The sequence below is a fragment of the Hippoglossus hippoglossus genome, chromosome 18, assembly GCF_009819705.1.
Source record: "Hippoglossus hippoglossus isolate fHipHip1 chromosome 18, fHipHip1.pri, whole genome shotgun sequence".
NCBI classification, from domain to species: Eukaryota; Metazoa; Chordata; class Actinopteri; order Pleuronectiformes; family Pleuronectidae; genus Hippoglossus; species Hippoglossus hippoglossus.
The window spans coordinates 2,764,151-2,789,610 of NC_047168.1; the positions used below are offsets into that span (position 1 = coordinate 2,764,151).

The window sequence follows — 25,460 nt, forward strand, 5'->3', positions numbered from 1 at the left end:
AGGAAAATACCCAAATCTTTTTCAATTTAGTGGCAGTATCCTTTGTGCTGGCTGTTGAAATAGTGTTAACGTGGATGGAAGTTACCTATTCAACAGCGATTCTGGTTTCTATGTTTGGCACAGTTACTATGTGGGCTGTTATGTTTCCCATAACTATTTTCTCATGCAATGGAATTATCAGAAGCGTTGGTACAGAAACAATAGAATCAAATGTCAAAATAAAGAAGCTCTGTTTTTCCAACATATTTCCCTCATGCTAAAAAGAGCATGTGTTTAATGAGACTAAATTGTCCTGACACATTCAGGCACGGTATCGAGCTGTTGGTCACCTGTGTTTTAGAAGAAAAACATACAAAAGAAAACATATTTTAAGTACAAAAAACACAGTTTTGGGCCAATTCAGGCACATAGTGGGAGTGAAATGTGAGTCATTATGCACCCTCTTTAGAAAAGATTACATATGGTCAGTCAGATGCATGTGCTGAGGTCCATGGACGACTGAAAAATGCAGCTGAGACGGCTTCTATGTCGACATGGTGTAAGAATAAGCCTAGGCCCATTTATGACCTCAACAATGTTACTCTCGGATTTATTCCTATATAGTGTTCCCTACACAAACTTGGTGTAAAGGTCAAACTGTAGGCAGCTTTGCGTTCAGCGTCATCTCCCTCCTCACTACAATAGTACAACACAATATCCACATTACTGGGCGTTCATGCTTCAAACCGTCCTGTGTTTAAATAATGCACGATGCTACGGCGGTGTAGGCAAATTGCTAAGGTGCGATGATGAAATAAGGAAGTCCAACAGGAGTAACGCATGAATTTAAAAGCTGATGCCAAAACGCTAAGGTCGGATTTTACAAACTTACCATGGTTGTAATCTTCTGACCAGGCCAGAAACAGAAGAACAGAGATTCAGCAGAAATTCAAAGTACTGTGCCAGGGTCGGGCTCTTGCTCGTTATTCGATTTCGCCAAATGCAGGACATTGCATTGCTTTGCAGAAAAACATTTAGCTAGGTTCAAATTTCTTGCCGGACAAACCGGCGTTTTCTTTGGCCGACCCTTGTTCGCCGGCACCTCATCGGGTGGGTGAGCGTGGAGGCTGCGTGTTTTGAGGCAACGCTGTTGTCTGCCATCAATCAACCAACCATCTGAAGAAATTCTACCAGAAGAATGCATGTTCAAGCCTCGACTGAGAGGAAGACGTGTTTTGCGTTACTGGAATAACTCTATAATCAGTCCCTTCATACACTTCTTTTTGTTCTGTAATGTAGAATCGAGGAGGACTTGAGTGAGGGTTCAGTAATAAGAAGAGGCATAGGAGTGTAAGCAGTTGTTCAGATAGGGTTTCATAGCTCAACATGGTTGGATTTCCTAAAATGAATCATGTGGACCTCGGCTTTGTCCTTACATGGTCCCGGCTCTTATGTGGGTTATTTTTCCCTTCCCTCTTTGATGTGTTAGTAGAGTGCGGTAGCTGTATAGTTATTTACATGACTAATGTTACACTGGAAAGGAAAGTGTTTGAGACTAGATTTCAGCTTCACACTGGTGTTTGTTTTCTCAGTGTTCTTGGAAGAGGTAGAAAGGAGAGCAATAGCGTGTAGAGGAAAGAGAAGGGGGTCAAATCTCTGGAAGAAGTTGAAGTGTGGTTGCACTGACTCTCAGGACCGCCTTGAAAAAAATGTACATTCTTTCCTGATGTTTTCCCAATAGGTCGAGAACCTAAGTAGTGCCGAAGTAAGTAATAGAAATCTTTCTCCTGAGGTTGATGGTGAAAGATACAACATGGGGTCCATCTTCTCTGGAGAGGGAATGTGTTTTCGTCTTCATCTTCTATCTCGATATATATGTGAGCTTCACAGGGGGAGAGGGCGTCCTTAGTTTTCTCATGAGCACAGTAAACATGGGCCCCATTTGAAGGCATCATGTCTCACAGTGAAGGATTTCACATGCGTTTACCTTACCTATTATGATCCAATAACCAGTACTATGTCAGCCACTGTGCACTTTGTGAGAGCTCTTATAAAACAGAAAGTGTGTAATTATGTTGATCTTAATTATGTCATACATACAGCAACTACAAAGCAAGCGTGAGGCATGAAATGTCACCCTGGGTAGGTCTTTTTACATGTTACTCATAATGTGAGTAATATTATAGAAACTTAGATTTGAACTTGAATGATTAATAGTGTTAAAAATATTCAGTAGCATGTTTGAACTCTGGAGACTGGTTCCCAGACCGGAAGCACAGCTGGGATTTGGCTAAAGACTGGTTGGCTGTTTGGGGCCCTTAGGAGTGGTCAGAGTGGTGTGTTGCCCAGTCTCACACACACACACACACACACACACACACACACACACACACACACACACACACACACACACACACACACACACACAGATGCACTTTGGTCGGTTACAACCTGGATTAAGCCTCATGTTCAGTTTCCTACCTGCATGCCAAACAGAAGAGCCAGGAGTGTGTATTTGCCTGTGTGTGTGTGTGTGTGTTTGTGTGTTAGAGTTTCGAATACTGTGCATCAAACGCACAACACGCACAGATGACTTCAGCAAAGCGTCCGTACTATAAATACCATGTGACAGTGAGCTGGAGCAGGATGATGAAACATCCTCTACTCTCCAGGCTCTCGCTGTCCCCACCTCCTCCACCCTCCGTCTTCCTCTTGGACTCAGTGGAAAGTGATGAAGTCATTCCACTTCCATCTCCAGGATCACCTACCACATTGCACAGCATATGGCTTTTATATTGCACTAATGTGATTCCTTGTGCATGGCAAATACCGTTTGCCTCCCCTCTTGCATTGTAAAAAAAAAACATCCTCAAAGGGAGTGACAGAATTCTACTTTGGTTTCAGCAGTGTTTACTTTGTATATTACAAGAATTCTTTCTGCGAATAAGCCATTCCACTATCAGGGGAATAGACTATTTAACAATAGATAGTTGGTTAGAACTGAAAACAAATGGATTTATCTGTAATGTAATTGCAGGCAGTCAAAGCAAATACATCAACAATAAACAAAACAACAATGCAAATTGAAAAAAAACACACAAATGCCTAAAAACTAATGCAACAGAAAAAACACTGTGTGGACCAAACCAGAGAGTGTGTGGAAAGAAGGAGGTGACATCAAAGTCGACTAAGGTCTAATGTGAAAAGGATAAGCATCATAGCTTTGTCCCTTTTTTAACAACACTAAGTTCAATGTTCAGTGCTGGACTACCTCACTTGTTAAAACTGATATTTTTGCAGTGGGTGTTTAAAGATCAGGTTACAAAACCTTCAACACAATTGTTTTTGTAGATTATCCATAATAAGTATAGTAAGGGTCCCGGGGGTCACAATTGTATGCAATCATATTCGTATCTTTATTTATTCAGTCATGAAAACATTATTCATAGTATACGCAATATTAACAGTCTATGTGTAAAGTGACTGAAAAGGCACCGGCAGAAGCAAGATGCTCATGTATGCCTGTCCGGCATTTCTATCCATTTGGAGTTTTTTTCTTTTTCAAGAGCCACACCCACCCCTGATCTTATCCCCCTTTCATCCTCCCTTCTTTCCACTCATCTTTCACTGAACCTCCTGGCCTTTCACAAGTCATGGTTGAGTGTGTAAGTAAAGGACATAATAACACATCTGGTCCCATTTGTAAAGATCACCGAGTTTTTATTGTTTTTGTGTATTTGGGTTAGCCCCATTAAAAATGTATGAGCAAGTGGACAAACAGCCTGTCATAAAGACATCAGGGACGGAAGACACTGACTCATAATGACCATACTCACATCAAGGACGAGTCACAAAGAACACTTTAGGGTTTTGTGAATATTTAAGACTTTGTGCAGTTACTGCAACACCACAAGCACGACTACAACATTCGAACATACTAACGACCCTTAGTCTACAAGTTGAGAATATCAACCTATTTAAAATGTTCTATCCCATTAAAATAGATAGTGTTTGAGCCGAGTGTTCAAATGTAAACAATGCCACAAAGATATGAACCCTGGTTCTGACCTCGATCCAGACTTTTAGGTGTGAACCCTTATTTGAAATTTCCTGTGTATTGACTGATAACAACCTACCAACACACACACACACAAATACACACACACACACAAACACACACACACACACACACACACACACACACACACACACACACACACACACACGCACCTTTACGGCTCAGAAGAACCTGAACCTGAGACATTTCCATCATCTCCTTTTACTGACTGTTTTCACCATTAACTCAGGTGAAATACAACAAGCTGTAAAATGATTTGTAACAGCAGGTCAGCCGCCAAGCAGGCTTTACTCTGAGGGGTCACCTCAGCTCGCAGACTTCTTTTCAGTCAGGATAAATATTTTGAGGGGGGAGCCGCGGGTCAAAGGTCACTTGAAGGGGTTACGAGTTGGAGGTATAGCTCCTGGTGCTGTTTTGAAGAGGGAGGGTGGAGATTAAGACTTGTTTTTGAAAGGCTGAACGATTCTTTGACGTGTAAGCTGGAGGTCTGGGGTGGTTTTAAGGCGGCGTTTAGAGTTGCAAGGATTTTCTTTCGCTGAATGTTTAGAGTTTGAGCAAATATTTCAAGGCTTGGGGCGGTTTTGAGCAGGAGTGAAAGGGTTTCTGCTAATTAGATGGGGTGTATGGAAGGTTATATGAGGGTGAGAGGTAAGTACTTGAGGCTATTTTGAATGGGGTTTGGGTTACACATGGAGGACTTTTGACAGCAGTGAAATCTCTGTGAAAGAATTTTCCCTGAGATAATGTGAGATGTGGCGCTGCTTTGAAACACGAGTAGTGGAAGGGCAAAGGCTGACTCTATGGCTATTGCGTCTTTGTGTTGTTAAAGCGAGTAACACAGGGGTTAGGAGCAATTTTGAGGGGCTATTAGGAGGCGAATGGATACTTTCTCTCTAATAAAGACTTGAAAAACTTCCAGTGGGAGACCAGAGGCTCGAGCCTGCGACCTTTGCCCACTATGTAACCCAGTTTGACCTCAAATACGCACACTTCTGACATCTGGGCTTGACCTCTACACTCCGAGCACCACCTCCAGCTGTGCACAGATAGAGTCAACAGAGTAAATGCAGCAAACAACAGTAACATATTAAATAAACTGTAAATAAACAGAAGTAATGTTTTATTACTGTTAGGAAAAGTAAGTAACATTTACCTGTTTTCGGCAGGCTGGCACGCATCTCCTCTCACAGATCTATTTCCTGTTTGTTTAGGTTTCTGCATTCACCTATTAATGACAGTTGTATTTAATTCTCAATCTTGGAAGCAGAAGTTCAACAAAGCACTCTCTTAACAGTCACAGACAACCTTTGGTCTACTTGCTGTAGTTTTCCAATATCTAATGATGATTGTGAGTTGGTTACACATGCTGGCTATGGATGACGCCAAGGCAGGCCTGATGGCTCGAATAGATGGAGAGGATATCAACTCAAAAGGCCAGGCACTGAGTGAAGAATACACCGATCAAATGGGGTGTAAAGCTCTTTGCTTTGGCCGACAGAATTTCACATTTCTCAGTTTACTGGTACAAGTCAGCATTTCCAGCTGGAACTGGACCTCATGGACAAAACAACTTTGTGGACATTGCTTCCATCTGTCCTAAGGCATCACATTTTTTGAAGCGAAACCCCTTCTACATTTACCAGCAGTTGTGGTAGACAATTTAATTAAAAACATTTTTGATGATCAAATTTGTCAGCTTGAACCTACAAACCATTCTGCTTGCAGATCAACAGGACAGAGAGACATGAAAGGGGAAGGGAACAGAAAACAACAATATGACTGCACACACAGGCACACACACACACACACAGGCACACACACACACACACACACACACACACACACACACACACACACACACACACACACACACACACACACACACACACACACACATGGTTTTGAGGAACTTGTTAACTGTAAAAACACCTGGTTCCATTCTTAACCTAATTTTTCTCACCAGTCCTTATGCGTCTTGTTCAGTTTGAATCAAGGCCATGGCTCCATATGCAGCGGTGCACTGACAGAGACAGATGTATCACATTATGCAACACCCTGTCCTTCTCAGTTTCTAAAACAGACAATCAGCAATTCGTAGAAAGTACAATAGATTCCAATGCCGACAGGTTTCCGTTAAGTCCTGGTAGTTTCGAGCAGCTTGTTATTTGTGGTGAGCGTTTGATAGTAAAAAGATTTTTGCATTGAATACTATTTTGAAGTGATAAGATTGTGTTCCTAAAGATAAAAGATGAACAAACCCTGGTGTCGATTCACTTTGGAATCATTGTATAAGGCGTTAAGAGTGAAAGCACCATATCAATAGACTCACCACAAATGGATATTTACATAGTCGAAAACTGAAATCTCTCATTTACAAATTCATTCAGCTCTTTGTAGAAGCCCCTGTAGGAGCAATTACAGCCATGGATCTTCTTGGGTAAGTCTCCAGAGGCTGTATACGCCTGGTTCTTGGCAGTTCATCACAGTCTCCTTGGCTAATCTTCTCAAGCTTTGTCAGATTGCATGGGAAGTGTCGGCGATTTGCTACCCTCAGGTCTCTCTACAGATGTTCTTGACTTTTTCTGGGCCACTCAGGAGCAATCAGAGCTTTCCCAAAGACCTCCCACTGTTCTCTTGGCTTCATGGTTTGGGTCATTGACAGGTGGAAAGGTGAACCATCGCCCTAGTCGTCGTCCTCAGGCCATGTCTACTGTGGAGCGGGTTATCCTCAAGGACCTCTCTGCATTCATTCCTCCCTCATCTCTGACCAGTCTCCATAGTTCTGCTGCTGAGATGTTTGTCCTTCTCTTATCTCTGCTTAGGAGTTCTAAAGCTCTCTTAAAGTGACCATTGGGTTCTATTATTGGTCCCGTCCCTGACCAAGGCCTTTCATGTCCAGTGACACAGTTTGGCCACCACTGAAGGCTTTAGAATTAGTTTTATACTCTTCCCCTGATCTCTCTCACACCACAACCTTATCACAAAGGTCTACAGAGAGTTCCTTTTGTTTTTACAGACAATTTCTGAAGTAATAATAAAACACCCAATACACTATCTTATCTATGACCATATGAACATGTAGACATGGCTGCAGTCATGAGGAGCCACACCCATGCCTTCCTATAAACACACAACTGCGTGACTGAGGATGTGAGGATGACGATAATGATGATAATGATGATGGGACTTCCAGACGTGGTCATTTGAGCTGGCTCGCTCAGCTGTGACACACTGTGACTTGAGATTTATAATACCTTGAGGTCAGCGTCCCTTATACACTTCCCGTGAAGAAAGGTGAGCCTGCAGTTTGACAGTGTGTGTGTGTATGTGTGTGTGTGCGTGAAACATAATTGTTAACTATACAATGATTTGAAGCCCATTTGAGGCCGATTTCCTCGCATCTCTCTGGGATGTGTTTGGTTTTCCAAGTGCTTTTAGGCCTCAGAAAGTAGAACCATTTAACCGTTGCCTGTGGGTTGTTATGGCACTAATCTAATGTGGAACATCTGGGCATTGTGTTAATACATGCATGCATATGTGTACTGAAAATGTACACATGTATGAGCAGAAGCAAATGCACATTCTACAGACAAAACCAGCTGCAAACATTTACATATTTTATGCTGTGGGAGGAAAGGTAGAAAGAATAACCCATATATTAACACCACCTTTCCAGAGTATAAAGATGTATCCCACCAAAATGGAGAAGTGCAATATTTGGTGTAACTGCACTGTGTCTGTCCCATATGGAAAACAGACACAAGCCATATAAAAAAAAAAAAAACACATGTTACCGAGTGATTGTGCTTGCTACTGTAGGTGTTAGGAAAGCAATGCGGCACGCTTGATGTTGGAGCTGATAGGCTGCAGCCTGTTGTAACACGGCCAGCAGGAGGTCTGGCATCCAGAGGAATTCCTCCAGCCGTCACCCACATTCCAGCCCCATGGCTTTGAATAGTCTCAATCCTTTGGGTGAAAGTGCAGCGCTCTGTGCGTTTCAACGCTTATCCCGAGGCTCGCTGCTCTTGTGGTCAATCTGTTTGCCCGTGGGTGTGATTCTGCAGGAAACATTGAACTGTGCAGAGATTCGACCTAAAACAGATGATGATGATCATGATGAAGATGACTCATTTAGCTCCATTGTTTGTGGATCTATCTCATCATTTTTCGACTTTTTATCTCATAATAGTGACTTTTCATCTTATAATTTTGACTTTATCATAATTATAACTTCATCTCATACTTTTGCCTTTTTAGCTTATAATTTCGACTTATTATCTCATAATTATGACTTTACATGTATTTTTTATTATTATTATCAAGGCTGAATTTCCTCTTATTTTTTCTTTCAGCGGTGAAAACGTGCTTCCATAGTTAACTGTGTCAGTTGACTAAATGAAGAGAGTGACATCTAACACAAGCATTGTTCCGTCTTTCTAAAACTGATCTGGCACATTACATTGCATCTAACCTCATCACCGTGGTTTTACCCCTCGAGGAAACAAGAGCTGTCAACATTTGTTTCTGATGGAAAACATTCCCCACTCCACTCAGTTTAAAATGACTTGTCAGGTAAAGCCCTTTCTTCTTTAGCTTTGATTCTGATGACCTTTGCACCCAACAGTTATAAAAAAAAAAAGCAGCACCTGAATCCAAACCAGACGGCTGCCAGGGTGAAAATGACAACCTTTGTACTTTTAGGGAGCAGCTTCTAGAACAGCCCGTCGGCCTCTCCTTCTCACTTTTTGGACATTGAGACTAGTTATGGTTGCCAGGTTGGCTTAACCTCCCAGCCACCTGGGGGAGCAGGGAGCAAACTAAAAAGCACTTTCTAAGGGGAATCAGATGGGGTTGCCAAGTTTGGGAGTAAGTGTCAAAGCTTGACCTCGCTGCATCCAGTCAGACTCTTTGTGCAAAGAAACAATCACACTTCAGAACCTATTAAACAACCCTGAATACTGTGTAACTGCAGAAAGACACACACATAAATCTCATGAATGTACAAAAAACAATCAAATACAGAACAGCTGTCCCTCATGAGTCGCCCCACCCTGTTTTGCTTGACATAGAATATGTGTGTGTGTGTGTGTGTGTGTGCGTGTGTGTGTGTGTCGGTGTGTCGGTGCGTGCTTAGAGGTGCTCAGGTTGGCTGCTGTTTTGACAGGCGTGCCTTGAATGCCAGCCTTTTTCTGGGAAAGGGGAAACACACGGAATCAAAGCAGGCTGCCTAACACAGCCGTGCCTTTTCATTTCTCCCCTTTTTTTCTGCTCCTGCAGATGCAGACACACACTCATGAACATTGTCATTGCTTCCCCAGACAATACAATGCACAGGTCGGACATAGATACATTTACAACGCTCTCTATGTTTTTGATAACTCTGCCTTTGACTGATTCAAGAACTCATCATATGCTCTTCGGTTCCCCTACTATGTCATTATTGGAACTGTATAACATACAGTATGTATCTCTACCTTAATTCACCTATGGCTCTATTTTATTGATCTAAAGGTTCAAATTGGTTTGTTCTTAGTCTCTTAATTCAGCATGTGAGTTTTGGATGAATCACAGTGCCATTTCCCAATTCTTTTAAAAGTCAGGTGCGCTTGGCAGATGAGAGGGGTTGGATTTGCCAGCTAGTAAAAGAAAATACAGAGGAAATGGTTTCACTCTGCACACCAGCAGGTGTAAAACAGATACACATATTATTATCTTGCTAGGTCGCCCTTAAAATAACAGTGAAATACTTCACTACTGACTTTAGAGCTGTTTTTTTGGGTCAAATGCGCAATCGCTTTCGACTGCCTCAAGATAACAATGCACCAACAATGAGCCTGACCACAACAATGCTATTTAAACAACATGGTCGCCGGATGGTAAAATTATAATTGTGTTGGTCTGAAACAACTAAGACACTTGTGTCATAGTTGGCGTTTTTACCTCTATGGGTTCAGCGTCACCACCGTCATTATCATTGTTTCTAGCATGTTTACAGGCTACCATCTTTGTTCTGGATAGGAAACAGAGTTGCAATGTAAAGATATTATGACTTCAATACAGATTTGATCTCGCTGCTTCTCAATTGTTTCTTGTTTTTCCTTAGGCTTCGTTTCTGCTTTCTCTCTTTCCAAGACAGGATACCAAACAGAGATGAATGACAGTTACAGTAAATCAGGCTTGATGTAATATGTTGGGGGGTATTTCCCATCTTAATTTGCTTTGCCTCCATAGGTAGTGATTGCATAAAACCAAGGCCAAGCTAAACATAATACATCAGTTTATTTATTATCTCACATTATCAGCAGTCATTTTAGTGTTTACATTGTCCAGAGTGACAGGTTGGCTCCTTGAGCGTGACAGGACTGTACCATAAACCATGTGAGATAAGTATGAGATGTCCCAGATGAGGTCAGGAGCACAGGAGAGCAATTAAACCAGGGCACGGCCAACCTCTCACAGCAGGGGCCCGACTCTGTAATGAGCCTGCTGACTTGTGAATTCTGGGTATTTCTTGAATCTGGCCATCTTGTCATTTAACGTGCACTTGGGCTCAGACATGTTTATGTTCTGTAAATGATCAAGAAGCAGGGTTATTACTCCCTGTTGTGGAAAAAGAAAACCCCTGTATGAAACTCTTGGCCAGATCACTGAGTGGAGGTGAAACTCTTCAGTCCGTCCCAGCAGTGGTGTTCCTCCGAGTTTGGTGCAACCCTGTGTCTCTGGTATTCCATCAGCCCCTGACAGCACCATACTCCACCAGTGGTTCTCCTCGCTGTGCGGACAAGGCTCACTTTGTCTCATACCCAAACTGTCATAATTCAATACAGCAAAGTGGAGAGGGGGATGGGATGGGAAATCATTTTTTTCCACGTCAGACTCTCACCACGATGGGTGACTTGTTACGGTTTTGTAGAAGAAGTTACCTTGCAGTGATTTCAATATCTATATAGTTTTTATGGTATAGATAATGATGTAGTTAAAAATGTGTGCTGCTTTAATTGAGTGCCGAAGTTTAGGCACCAAAACCTATTGGGAAAGTCAACACAGCCAACATTAAGTAAGTATACAAAAGTAAGTAAGAAAATGGAAGTCAACCCTTTAGAATTACCAGCATTTTCAGTCTATTTTAACTTATGACAAACAAATCCTAGTACTGTTCTTGTCCTTATTGAAGACATCAATCAAACCACACAGTGTAGGCCAACAGCAAGTATTTGAACCTTGAGACTAATGATAATAATTCAATTATTATCATCAACTATCATCAAAACTCAATAATTTAGAGTTTTCTCTTCACCAGGAGCATCTGCTGATGTGAACCATGTCACACAAGTTAAATAGAGCTTAGATGGTCATCAGTGTGTGTAAAGGGACAGGATTTAGTTATGTGGCTACTCTCTGCAGTGGGGAGGGACCTGCTGAAAAGGGAACAGCATACCAGCATGAAAACGTTATTCCAGCAGGGTGTTAGGTGGATGGAGCATCATGCACAGCTCACCGTCATCGAGGGGGGAAATGAATTCCCAAGTTTATCAAGGTGTCTTCCAGAATAATGTCAGGGTGGCTGATTGCGATGCAGCTGGACAATGAACGTAAACGTCTAAAACCCATTAACATCTGGCTTACATCTGCAATGGGAATGGATACAATCAGCATTCCCTCCAGCATCAAATGACCCTAGACACAGAAATACTGATGTCAATTCCCCAAACAGGACCCCACCTAAACTGGAACCTCAAACAAAAAATGTTCCTTCTTTAAAAAGTGTCTCCTTCCACATTATGAGCTGGTGCTTTGGTTTCTGGCAAAGAATACCAAATTCCATTCATTCTTATGTATTAAGAATCTGTCTTTTAAGCCCATCATGTGTAATATGTGTTTTTAATCAGAGTGTGAACTCATTTTGAGATGTATTACCTAGGACATGACCTCTGTGTCCTCAATTGTAGACACTGACCTGATGAGAGGTTGTCATGGACAGGATATTAAACGATACAAAGCAGAGTGACGTATTAAACATGTGTGTCATTAGGGATAACTCTGAAATAAGTGCATGAAAAGTAAACACAGCTCAAAAGTGAAGGGTGTTATTCATTTAAATTAAAACCATGGATGTTTTGAATGTTTCTTTAGAGTGTGTGTGTGTAATGTCCTCATTGGGGTGTCTGAAAAACATGACAGGTTGATGGCTGACCCGGGCAGAGAAGGGTCCAAGTTATTACAGTATCTCAATCTCTATTAGATTTAGTCTCAGTCAGGGGGCCAAACACTGATGTCAATGTTGACTTTTATACAGCAGAGCCAAGCCAACACACACACACATACACACACACCCACACACACACACACACACACACAGTGAGAGTTACAACAGACACGCTTTTTCACTGTAATTCATCCGTTCTTTCATCGCTCATTTTTTTCAACACACACATACTCACCACACACTCCCTCTTCATCATCATATCTCTCCCTGTGATAAGAGTCTTATTGCGCAAGCAGAAATCCTCCCACTGGATTTCTTCACTGCAGTTGTCTGACTTTAGGGTCATCTGGCCTGCATACCATGGCTGAACAATTAATCGAATTCATTTCGAAATCGCGATTTCAAACGACACGATTAGCAAACCGCAGAGGCTGCGATTTATTATGCAACGCGTCCGACCCAGGTTTAAACGTGTCATGTCAATGGTTTCATTCGTGCCGTCCTAGTGTTTAAGTCACACTGATCAATCAGAAGCGCTGTGGTTCTTGTTCATCATCTGTCATGCTCACCATAAAATATCAAACAGTGAATGTTGAACAGAAGCTTGATTGAAAATATTATATCGCAAATCGAATTACAATCACAATATGTGTCGCAATTAGATATTTTTCCCAAATCGTTCATTCCTGCTGAATAAGCAGTGCTGTGTGGAATGCCACTTTGCTCTGCCCAACCTGCTCCTTGGGTTCTCTAAGCTCAGTGGTGTTTGTCTGGTCTTGTTATTTCTCAATCCGCCAAAGTGAATTTTAATGGATATAAAATATGGAGGGTTTTGGGTTCGGATTAGCCAGCCCGTTTGTTTTGACAGGCACGTCCAAAGCAATTGTCTCCAACCGCAATCTGCATGTGTGTGTGTGTGTGGCCCATTGCGGCCTGTTGTGTTGAAAAGGAGGAAGTCTGTTGATGAGGAAAAATAAGCTGACATACTGGGAGCCAGAGTGACGATGAGTTAAAGCGTAAACTATCTGGGCTCAGGACAGTTTTCAAGCTGAAAAAGGCAAACGTTTCAATTTCAAATGTTTCCCATACCCAGAAATTAAAGCTGCACTAATCGAATCTGTACATTTGAGTTGTTAACCTTTTTCTAATTGTCTCTCTTTTCAAACTTGTTTTTAAATGCAGCAAGCAGCTGCTTTCGGGATAAATGCTCCGATAAACCCCCAGTATGTTACTGGAGCACCAAATGACAGACAGATTCAGTTGAAGTAACATTTCCGTGATTGTCCTTCAGGGAAATACACGTCAACAACCTCTATCATCCTGTGCTTCCCCTCGAACGGGCGGAACTGAAAGGTGAGCCAGGACATTATTCTTTTGCTCCGCGCTGCTCCCTCCCTCGGTCTCATGTTCCTCCCTGAAAACGTGCAGTCATGAAGCAAAAAGAAAGAAAAAGAAAAATACAGCACTGCCTCAGTCTACCTCCCCCCACTCCCTCCTCCTCCCTTCACCCTGGTGGCAGATGGGATATTGAACTCAGACCGGCTCGCGCTTCCCCCTGGGGATGGGATGTTGGGGAGGGGTCCGCTGCTTATGGTAATGAGTGTAATTAAGGAAGCTAGCCTCTCTCTCTCTTTGAATGTCACTTTCCTTTCCTCTTTTATGTGGTTTAACCTCCTCAAGTGCAATTAAAAGGCTGTTTATGAAGCTCCGGAAGTGGAATTTCTGTTGATAAACCCAACTCTTGCACTATAGCCATTCCCCCCCCCCCCCCTAAAAGGTGAGGTCACAGGTCAAGGCCTTTGTACACTCACAATATCCCGGTGAGCATCAGTTAAGGAGGTCTAAGGAGTATTAAAGACCTCATATCATAAAGTATTATAAAGTATTTCGCTCACCTAACTTTTCAGTTTGTGTCCTTTTATCCTAAATATTTCTGCACATGTGTGTTTTATATTGTTGTGTGGTTCATCATGTGGGTGCATGTTGTGAACATCCTCACTATCACAACATACTCAAAAGAGCATCAGTACAGTAACAAATGAGAAGATTGGGACAGACCATCTATGGCGACAAAGAGGAGGAGCGAAGGCATAAGAAAAGAGTAGGAAAATGCTGCATTCAAGTGCACTCAGAAAGAAGAGCTACACATCCATGGGCTTGAGGGAACCGGCCGTTACATTCCCTTTCGTTATGATTGAAATAGAAGGAAGCAATGCAAATCTGGCCTTTCATATAATTCTTTTATTGCGAGTGTTGTTTTGATGTTAGGGCACACAGCAAGGAGATTATTGGTTTGAATCCTCCACTCTGTTTTTCGTTTGCATGTTCTCCATGTGTCTGCATGGGTTTTCTCCGGGTACAGGAGATATGCAGATTGGAGTTAGGTTAGTTGGAGACTCTAAATTGACCATTGGTGTGAATGTGAGAGTGGGTGGTTATTAGTTTCTGTACCGCCCCTTTTCCACTGGTGGAAAAAACAATCAACACCCGCTAACATCAGTTTTTTGTCTGCAATGGGAATGGATACAATCAGCCTTCACCCACGGGTCAAATTACTCTGCAGAAGACACCGGTTTTAATTTGTTTACCACACAGGAGCAGTATGGAGGCATATCAAGTTTTTATTTCCTTTTTTCCTGTTATGTTTTTTACATTTGACTTCAATTGTTTTGGATTTGGCTGCACCGCTGTTTTCCCCTGAAACTTTTTTGTGGACTCAAACCCTCCACCCACCCATCCCTGGTGGTGAGTAGATAATGAGTGGATTTTAGTTTTGGGGTGAACTATCCCTTTAAAAGATGTTATATCCAAAATCGGGAGAAAGGAATTGCCATATTTCCGACATGATTTGAATGCAGCATAACTATCCATGCAGGCAGATTGCAAGAGAGAGAGAGAGAGAGAAAGAGAAAGCGAGAGAGAGAAAGAGAAAGCGAGAGAGAGAAAGAGAAAGAGAGAGAGAGAGAAAGAGAAAGAGAGAGAGAGAGAGACATTTGCAGCAGCAGAGAGGAGGAGGAGGAAAGGAGGGAGAGGAAGGAGGAGGAGTAGAAAGATCCGGAGGAGATGGGAAAAAAGTTTGAAAGAAGAAGAGAGAGGTTCCAGCGGCCGGTTCGAGCACACAGGGAATAAGCGGCTCTGCGAACAGGAACGAGAGACTGTGCGCGCGGGGATTTTGCACTGCTGCCGGGGAGCCGCTGGGCACGCGCCTGCTCCTGTGTGTGTGTGCGTGTGTGCGTCGTCGGGCGGATTCGACGCGCGTGACTCCACGATGAGGAGCGACCCTGTTGTGTTCACTTCCAGCCGGGGTGAGTGGCCCCTGCTGCGGCCCTTCGTGCTCTCTGGCCAGGGGGGAGTCACCGCGCACGCTCCTCATTCACTGCTGTAGGAGATCAGAGCGCGTGACACTGATTTTTGCAGCGCCTCTATTGCGCAAAGAAAAGCATCGAACTTATTTGCAGTTGCAGTTCCATTCGCTTTGCCAGGACAGTACTCGACTTTGTTGACTTTTTAATACTGCCATTGTCAGTTATATTGCTGTTGTGGTATTTGTTGCACATATTGCAGGTTTCAGTTTACTTCTTCAATATTCAGCCACTTACTCAAACAGATTTTTTTTCCACCACAAGCGATGCTTTTGTATATGAAAACTCATCATTAAATCTTCGCACTTCTTATTTGGCAGTGTGCTTAGTTCCTTGGCAGCTCGTACGTGTGCTGGCACGCGCCGGATAGAAGCAGGGAAATCATGCAATATAAGGGTGAAACATTTTTTAGGTTGAAATGATCAATGTTTATAAAAATGTAGGCGAAAGAGTGGGATTGGTTTGAGAGGCAGTGGGTGGGGGGGGGGGTCAAAGGGGGGTGGGGGCACCTCTGGATAGACAGTTGGCCCCTGACAGTGACATTAGGGTTGTGGTCACTTGTTAAGAGCTGTGAACTTCACGTCAAACTCCGTTCAGCCATCTGCCAATGTAACGGGGTGTTACTTGCAGGAGTTCAGATCTTGACCTTTTTTATGAGCCGAGTCATTCCATGTAGCACTTTGACTGATCAGAAACCTTTAGGCTGGGTCCAGGCTGCCCACTAGCTGCTACCTACCTACCACAGACTGGACAGAGCATACAAGAGAGCGATATGGAGTGTAAATAGAGTCCCCTTTTACCTTCAGTGACTCCCAGTGTGACAGCTAATGCTCCTTCTCTGGTGTTAACGCTTCCTCTGATGGCTTATTGTGCAGCGACCAGCTTCAAAAGCACGCGGCATTGTAACCTTCAAAACAGGTCTGCTTCTCATTACCTCATGGTTGCCAGACAACAGGCGCAGATACAGCAACAACACATTTTTATGTTGCATGCTTGAGTGAAACATTAAATAAGGGATCAGGAGGATTCTTAAAATTACTGTAAGTGATGGCAACAAACTCTGCCGTTGGCTCCTGCTGGAGCGACACCCTTTCCTGTACCGTTGTAGCTGACCTGTAAGGTTACTGTATGTAGTAAGGGGCTGTTATTTTCCTTCATCAGATCATAGACCATCCACCTCTACAGTTCTATTCATAATAGTTATTGAAAGCATTGCCTTTCATGCACTATTTTCTATCAGATTACCCAGCTCAACATAAGCTGCCAGTGCCCAGTCAGATATTACACAGTTCAGGTCATCACTGGGGTAAAGCCACACTAACATGATCCGGGAATGACAACACAAATGCTCCCTATCTGTAATGTCTCTTGTTTGTAGTGGTGAATGGAGCCCTACAATAACAGGACCACTGCTGGCAGCTGCAGGGTATCGGGTAGCCCTGGAGCACTCCTCTGCCCAGCACTTGGTGAGGTTCTGACAGACGTCCATTGTGTGGAGGGGTTGTAATCACATCTCAGCAGCACATGAGAACGTAACAGATCGTGTTTTGGTTTAGGATTTGGACGAGGCTTTGTTTAAGACAACCAATATGCAGGTATGTAAAAGATGGGTGGTTGCCTTTTAGGGGTTAATATCAGTGGTGGTTTACTTTGTGATTTAATGACAAAAAGCAGCATTGTACTCAATGCATATTACATTGGAGGCCAAGGGTTTCACGTTTGAGTCAGATTATTGCGACATACTTTTTCCTTTAACTATTTCCACTCCCAAATATAGCCCCTGAATTATTACTTTGCAGACTGAAAAATAGATTTATGACACATAGTTACACAAAAGGCACTACAGTTGCGCGTTCTGTCAGAATGTCACCTCAGATTGAGGGTGTTTGATTGTGAATTGTTACTCAAATTACAATAAATATGTAATCAAACTGTACCTTGTTCACTGTATGTGATCAGAGATGCAGTCACAAAAAAAGTGGCACTTAGAAATTCAATGTGTTTCCCTGAAAACCCTATGATGCTGACTTGTTGACTACTAGTGGATCTCAAAACAGCAACATTCTTTGCACTTGGTCAATAGTCGTGAAGTTCTAACCAAAATGTCTGCTCAAATGTATTCTTCCTTGACAATCATGGCAATTCCATTGACATGAACTACTTGTAGTCTGTAATGTGGGTGTTGTAAAAGCTTGTGTTACAAAGGCCTAAGAAAGCCATTGTATGTACTGGTGTACTGAACCCTGCCTTGCTTTTCTGAGCCCGTTGACTCCAGCTGCTGGTGGATTTTGACCGAGTCAAGGATCGCTTTCAGCAAGTCCTTGCTCAAATGGTCTCCCACTTATGGAGTGCCATGTTTTGGGGGAAAAAAAATGCACAAGTGTTAAAGTGTTTATTGCCACTCATTATTCGCAGCTTTCCTCACGGAATCCCTGAGTCGACGAGCAATTCATTTGGTTGTGTGTGATGTGGGCAGACCGGGTACATGGTGTCACTGTTCTGGCCCGCTTGGTCCATTTGGTTCTGCTTTAGAGTTGGGGGTTCACTTTCCTTCTCCGCCTTGTTCATGACTCTCAGTCGCCCTGATGATGATGGAAGTTTAAAAGCTTTCATCTGTGAGACGCGTGAGCCCCTCCCTTTTTGGTGGCTTGGGGGGTGTGGGGGGGGGGAGACAGATCCTCGGAGTGGAGAGGAGCGATGAGGAGAAATGAGTTTGTAATCTCCCCCTCCTTCCCTCCAGAGCCGGCCTGTCAGTAAGCTGGCATGCGGGAACAGAGACTTTAATTTTTGAGCCGACTAATCATAGCCCTCCCTGCCTTCCCGCTGTGTCAATATCCATCTGGAAAAACACAGGGAGAAGGACGGGGATCTCGGGCCAAGCTCGAGCACAATTCAGGAGAGCATGATGTATGCCAAATTCGAATTGGCAACCGGCCTGCTGAATTAACATCATCTACCAAGCATTTAGCCCTGGACTCCTGCCTCAGTTGGAATAGTACTATTTAGTCTTGGCATTGATGTTTACCTTGGTAATTTGGGTCCATTAGGAGAGGATCATTCCTGATGAGCCTCACAAGGTGCCTTTTAATAGGCTTATTATTGTAACAGGATGAGCTTGTGATGCTGTCTACGCTGTCTGTCTGCCCTGGACAAAGCTTTTAGGATTACATGTCCAAAGCTGCATTGGTTATGGGGGGCATTGTTAATTTAGCGGAGGTAATGTAGAGTGTGTGGGGGCTCACACAGCAAGAGATCTGGCAGATTAAGGGAGGTCCTGCAGTAGAGAGAACAGCAACAACAAAGGAATTGCTGTGGAGTAAGTTAGGACAAATGGATACACTTGTGGGCACATAATGTGTTTACATGTGGGATTTCCTTGTGTTTATGTGATTGTTATGGTGTGTTCCAACTTGCGTTTGTGTGTCAGATGCCCAAATGGGTGTGTCTGGTGATGGAGGGGGTCGTCTATGTCGGTCTGTTACTGTTTGTGAAATATTGGGTGACCGTCAGGACTGTTTGAACATCGAGAGAAAATATGCTACTGGCATCAGACCAGAAAGAGTGTTCGGCCTGTTATAGTCTGTCAGTGCGAAGATTTACACATCCCTGCAGATCTCCGACTTTCCCATGGGTGTGTACACTTGCATCGGACTGGGTTGGATGAACTCAGAAGGTCAGAATGAGTTGGAATGAGACGAGGATATATATAGTAAAACCACCTGAATCACATTTACCTGTTGTGTGTTTATTGCAGTGTCTCATGATATATGTATGGCTAATTCCACAACTTTCTCTGACCTCCCTCAGTAACTTTCTTAGACGAAGCACTTAGTTACAAATCTAGAGAGTTTTCTGGAATAAAGTAGCAACTTTCTCTCTCAGAGAGAATCACTGTTGCTGTGTGGTTCTATGTTGATACATTGTCTTATGAAAATTCATAAGCCAATCATTAGCATGAAGGCAAACTAGCCCATGACATATTCTAGCATTTTGTTTTAGCAGAGTTTTGCTCCTTCGTATGGGTTATCATGCATGATACATTTAGTTTATGACCGTCAAAACTCACTTTAAAGGTTTTATTCAGAAATTTTGTACAGTAGTTAACTTTATAATGACTCCTTTTAAAATCAATTTAACTGACAATTACAGATGCTTATTTATGGGTTGGGTCTTTTTGTCTTCAGGAGATATATGAATGATCTAAGTGGGTTTGCAACTTCCATAACTTAACTAATAAAAAAGGCCTGTACAGCGTGACACCCATTTCTCACACCCAGGCTGCTGCCATTCCCAGTCCAACCAAGGAAACCACATGTCCTCTCTTCCCACCAGAAGATAGAATCCCGATGCTGGAACGTCTATAGTATATAACCCCCTTCCCCCTCCCTCCCTCTCCCTCTCCATGTGTTTTTTTCCGCTGTGTACCCTCTAATTATCTGTTTAAAAGAGATACCGAAAGGAGCGTTCGCTATCTGACTTTGGTTTGCTTTTGGACCCCTCCCTGTTTCCTCCTCTTCTTTCACATCATCTATAGACCTCTGTCAGCACTGCCCTACCCCCCCACCACTAATCCCCCCCCCCCTACGCACCAGGGTTTTGCACATGTGTTTTTGCGGTCGGGGGAAACATCTGCTCGTACGGTAAACCACCTGTACAGTTCGATAGCAATCAGCCGCACTCTCTGATGTTCGCCTGGCATGTTCCTGTGGAACGAAGAAAACACACAAACCTCAAAATTACAGACCTGAGAAAAGGGGAGCGAGCAGACACAGCTTGTCTTTCATCATAAACTAATGCAGCATCGCATGTCCTCTGATCTGCTCATAACTCTCCCTCTCTGCTGGTGCTCGTCCAAGTCGAGGCTTTCCAAACCCTTTATGAAACATTTATGATATTAGGTAATATTTCATGACTTCAACAGCTTCTCACCAACAGTGCAGAGCAAACATACCAGTACACAACCCTATTCCCACTCTAGGAATAAGGATATGTGGACTGTGAGATCTTTGACAGTTTTCTTTGATGCAAAGCTGGAGTGGTGCACTCGATACTTTTATGTTATAATTAAAAATGCAATTCACTAACCTATTCAAGCAATGTAAGCTATGAATTTTTTGATTGGCTCTGATATTTTGCTTGACTAGTGCAGCTTAGACTTTGGTGAGAACAATACAAAAAAGACCTCATACACAGAGATAGTAACAAAGATAGCAATGCAAATGATACTGCTCCTTTTCTGCTAAACATTTAGCTGATGAAAGTCGTTTGACGTCTCTGCATTTGTGGGTTCCCATGTAATCATGCGTATATTATCATAATGAATGCCTTCTTGTGATGCCCTGCTGTGTTTTGGTGGCCTACTGGGGGCAGTAACCATGACGATGCCAGGCCGTAAACCAACCTCAATTAACAACAACCGCCGCCTTACTGTAACACTCGACCGCACAGTGCAATTAAGTTTCCCAGAACCACAGAAAGTGCTCACCGGAGATGATTTGTTGGTTGAGGGTTGGCTCATTAAGTGGTTAAGGCTCCTCGTGCAGTGATGGTATCTGCACATCCGACTTATTCCGTTTTAGTACCCAGAGTGCATAGCTGGAGGCAGCAGATGTATGGCGTGCGACGGAGAAGACCTGCAATGTGCTAGCTTTGTTTTTAGAAGTGGATTCAAAGATTTTCTCTTATTTAAATGTAACCAATACAATTTCAGCCTGAACAGGTTATTTAGATGAGTACACAGGTTCGTTGTCATGTGTATATATCGCCCCAACCAGATTGGTTTGGTTTTGTTGTTTTTACCCTTTCAGTTGTTTTTCGGCATTCGGTAGCGCAAGCAGGAGATGTGCAGCATGCAGCTATAAGTTCTGCACACACCAAAGTTAGAGATCCCTTGTATTATTTTAAGAAGTGCAGAGCGATTCGTTATGAAACTGTAGTGGCACTACTAAGAATTTGGCGGGCTGCCACAGATGAATAACTAATGGGAAACACTGAGTGAGTCTACTCAGAGACATTTCTTTATAATGTTGAATGAATATAAGAATCATGTTGATGGTTAATTTGAAACCTTAGTGATTTTAAAATGTTCTCAATGCTCTGCATGTCCGTTGCCACCAGGGCTCCAATAACACTAAGGGTGGTGTAAACAGAAGATATTATGTCAGATTGGGGGAGAGGCAGGGTCCACCTTGGACAGGTCGCAAACGAGTTACAGGGCTGACATATAGACACTCACATCCACACCTATGGTCAATTTAATCTCCAATCAATCGAACAGTCTTTGGACCGTGGGAGGAAGCTGGAGTATCCAGACAAAACCCCTCACAGGAAGGCCTCTGACAAGCTGGGATTGGAACCGAGAGCCACCCTGCTGTGAGGTTATACCTCCCACATTTCCATCTTTCTTTTGTGTGCCATGAAAGATCACACTAATTAAATCAGTTTCTGTTTGCATTGTGAGATAGCTATGAGAAGACAACGTCAAACTTTTAAGTAACAATTTCGAAGTGCATTATAATCATCTGTCTTCAATGGACACTAGAGAAATGGTTTAGGCTAGACAGAGTAAGTTGCATTCATTACTAGTATCTGTATATTCCCTCCATGTTCCACTTTGACGTGACCAAAGGGTTGCAGCTGGGTATGTCAGCTTCAGGGTTTGGCCCCATTAACATTTGCTTGTAAGATGAAGCTGGATCATCACTCTCATTCTTGTCACCACACTTTACCTTTGAGAAACAAACACCTTCACCTCATCGTGTCAGTTGGAAAGCATAGTTTAGGATTACCTGGGCATGTGAGTTCAATTTGAATTAATTCCAATCAGTTGTGTAAGATCTCATTGTTTAGCTTTTTTTAGAATGACAGCCCTACACTGGACAGATTTACCTCCATCTGGTTTGTGTGCTGATGAAATGAGCCCGATTCATTTGAAAAAACTTGAATTTTCCTCAACATGCTGTAAGAAACATCTTTCCTATTAAGAATATGAGAGTTGACCCCAGGTCACTTCAGTCACAGCCGTGATAACCTCCACTTATCCATATAAACCTATGAAGAGTTATGGGAGTGGTGTGGCTTTATGGTGTTGATGGTTTGTAATTACAATGAGTTGCACACATTTTTACAGAGGAATAAAAAAAAACGTGTTGAGTGAGAGAAGCTGGATTTATTTTAATCATGTGTGTGACTTGTTCAAGTCAGGACGCAAAGTCTTTTGAGCAGTGTGCGCGCACGCGCGTGTGTGCGCGTGTGCGTGTGTGTGTGTTCCTGTACTGAAAACTTCTCAAAAGCCCAGACTAAACACATCCCAGAAGTGTTAAGACACTGTTAGTAACAAGAAACAGACACCTGAAACACACACACACACACACATAGTGGGATAGCGTCTATCAGTGTGTTGTCAATCACAACAGCTGTATTCTGGGAAGAGGGCACATTGCCTCCTCCCTCTAACCTGGTTAAGCATTTTTGCACCGACAACAACAACGGAGCCGCAGGGTCTCAAGTTCTCTGCGAGACCCAAAAATGACCCCGTTGCCTTGCACAAACATACACACACTCATACAGTCACCCAGGAAAACCCCGATGTGTCCTGAGCTCGCACAAAAGCTCGCAGTGAAAACATCCCTCTGACTTGTCTGGGTGTTTTTAGTCACTTTTTATCTATGTGTGTGTGCAGGGATTAATTGTTTTTTTTTGTCTGAAAGGAGCTGCTATCATTTGACATGCAAAGCACAGTGTTGACACAGCAAATGTGGTTAGGGGTAGAGTACACGGCTCAGAATACATTTTTAGGAACAAATAAATGCACAAGCTTTTATAATGGAGTTCCGAGCAGGAAATATGATTTGAGATGGAGAGAGTTGAGGTGAAACATTGACGGTGAAGTGAGTTGAATGACAGGCGGACAAAGGGGGGAAGAAAGGAGTGAGATCTAGAAGAAAGGGCGTTGGTGGTGTGTTTGCACCTTGAGGTATTTTCCTGCTCACCCTCAGGCCTTGTTTGAGGGTGGTCCTCCGCGCACCGTGCCACTTCATTTTCTCCAGATCACCATCTTTGGTGATCTGGAGAAGTTGCTTCAGGATTTTAATGACACGCACGCACACACACACACACACCAACACACACACACATGCATCTTTTTGACCACCCTAGTGGAGGTAAAGTATTGCACAGGTTGCACAAAGCTCTATGAAACAGCAAATGGGGCAGTAAAGTGTGCTTGGCTGGTCTCGACGTAACATAAAAACGGGCTCGATGATTGCGATCCAGGGTGTGTGTGTGTGTGTGTGTGTGTGTGTGTGTGTGTGTGTGTGTGTGTGTGTGTGTGTGTGTGTGTGTGTGTGTGTGTGTGTGTGTGTGTGTGTGTGTGTGTGTGTAGCGGTACAGTGGGGATGTTAGTGTTGCTCTGTGGATTTGTACATCTGAATAGAAACTGACAGATACATGATTGATGACGCCTGCATCTGACCATGAAGGGAAGTTTAAAGATGTGATGCTTGTAGTTTTACTGCTATTAGACTTGGAGACATGTTGTAGATTACTTCATGCTAATGTAAAGGATCATTTGAATTAATTAGAAGTCGGGCAAATATTCCCAAAGCATAATTAACAAGGGTCAGGTGACATGATGTATTATATACTGTACATTCGTCAGTGGTCAGAGATTTTACTGTTGTTCCTTTACACGGTTGTTGTCTCTGGAGGAATAGTCACTTTTTCCTCTGGTTATTTCCTCCATAAAGAGTTTCCCAGTTCACTGTATAATAAAATCAAATATGTTGTTAAGGTTGACTCGTTTCTAACCGTTCTGATCATCTCACTGCACCCCCAGATCTCAGCAGTGTCACTACATAACCAAAAGTTTGTGGACACCTTTTTAAAACCACTGATATTATTCTGCTGCCAAATCTCTGCAGGGATTGGTTCTTTTTCAGCCACAGGAACACGTGTGAGCTCCAATTTGATTCCACCTGCCTGGTTGTGTGGCAATAAAATAAACACTGATGTTGGCTGATAAAGACCTGACACGCATAAAGACCTTATCCCTTAAGGTGTTGTATGCAGATGTGTGCACAGGGGGCAATCGTCATGTATGAAACAGAAAATCAATACTGTCCCTGTTTGCTTGTGGATAAAGATTTTCCCTCATTGGAACTGTTTGGCCGTATTATGAAAAACAGCTCCAGACACCATACAGAGTGGACCCATGGAGTTCTTTTGACATGACTGAAGACAAATATTATCAATCTCTCTTTGAAATGTTATTGTTTTAGGGTCATTTTCACACCTGAAAGTCCAGACCACGGTCCGAACAAAGGTTCAAATTTGATCTGGTTAGTTTGGGTTTCACATTGCAGTTTAGGAGGCAGACTGAAAACCTTTGTATGACATAAGTACGCCCTGTCATCGTCACGTACATGGGCTGCATCTAACTATACTTGACATTGATTAGTTTATAGACAGACGTGTGTCTAACGTCGGCGTGTTGTCAATTCGGTTCTTTTTTTCCCTAAATGTTTTTAACAAATGGCCTAGATCAAAGGAATCTCTCTGTTTGAATGGAGAACATGAACGACCCGGTTCACTTCATTAGTTTCATTGCCACTGTAATATAGATATTGGAATGATACCAGTAGAATGAATATTCTCGTTCGTTTATATCTTCAGCATTATATCTTCAGAGGTGAAGACTGTGAGCTGCTTCTGCTTCTTTTTTCCCCCTCGTTTAATGCTGTCTCAACTTCCTGCAATTGGTCAGAATGTCAGGACTATCCATTCAATATTTTCACACTGCAAATGACCCGAGCCCTGTTTCCTTTGATCTGGACAA

General features: G+C 42.9%; 1 protein-coding gene across 2 annotated transcripts in view; it reads left to right on the forward strand.

Annotated features, from left to right (window-relative positions):
* The first annotated feature begins 15,243 nt into the window (after positions 1 to 15,243).
* Positions 15,244 to 25,460, forward strand: part of afap1 (actin filament associated protein 1) — a 63,263-nt gene continuing 53,046 nt past the window's right edge. For both annotated transcript variants that reach the window (XM_034615101.1, XM_034615102.1), the window contains exon 1: positions 15,244 to 15,568. In XM_034615101.1, the coding sequence (XP_034470992.1) occupies positions 15,532 to 15,568 (37 nt within the window). In that variant the 5' untranslated portion in view covers positions 15,244 to 15,531. The remainder of the gene's footprint in view (positions 15,569 to 25,460) is intronic.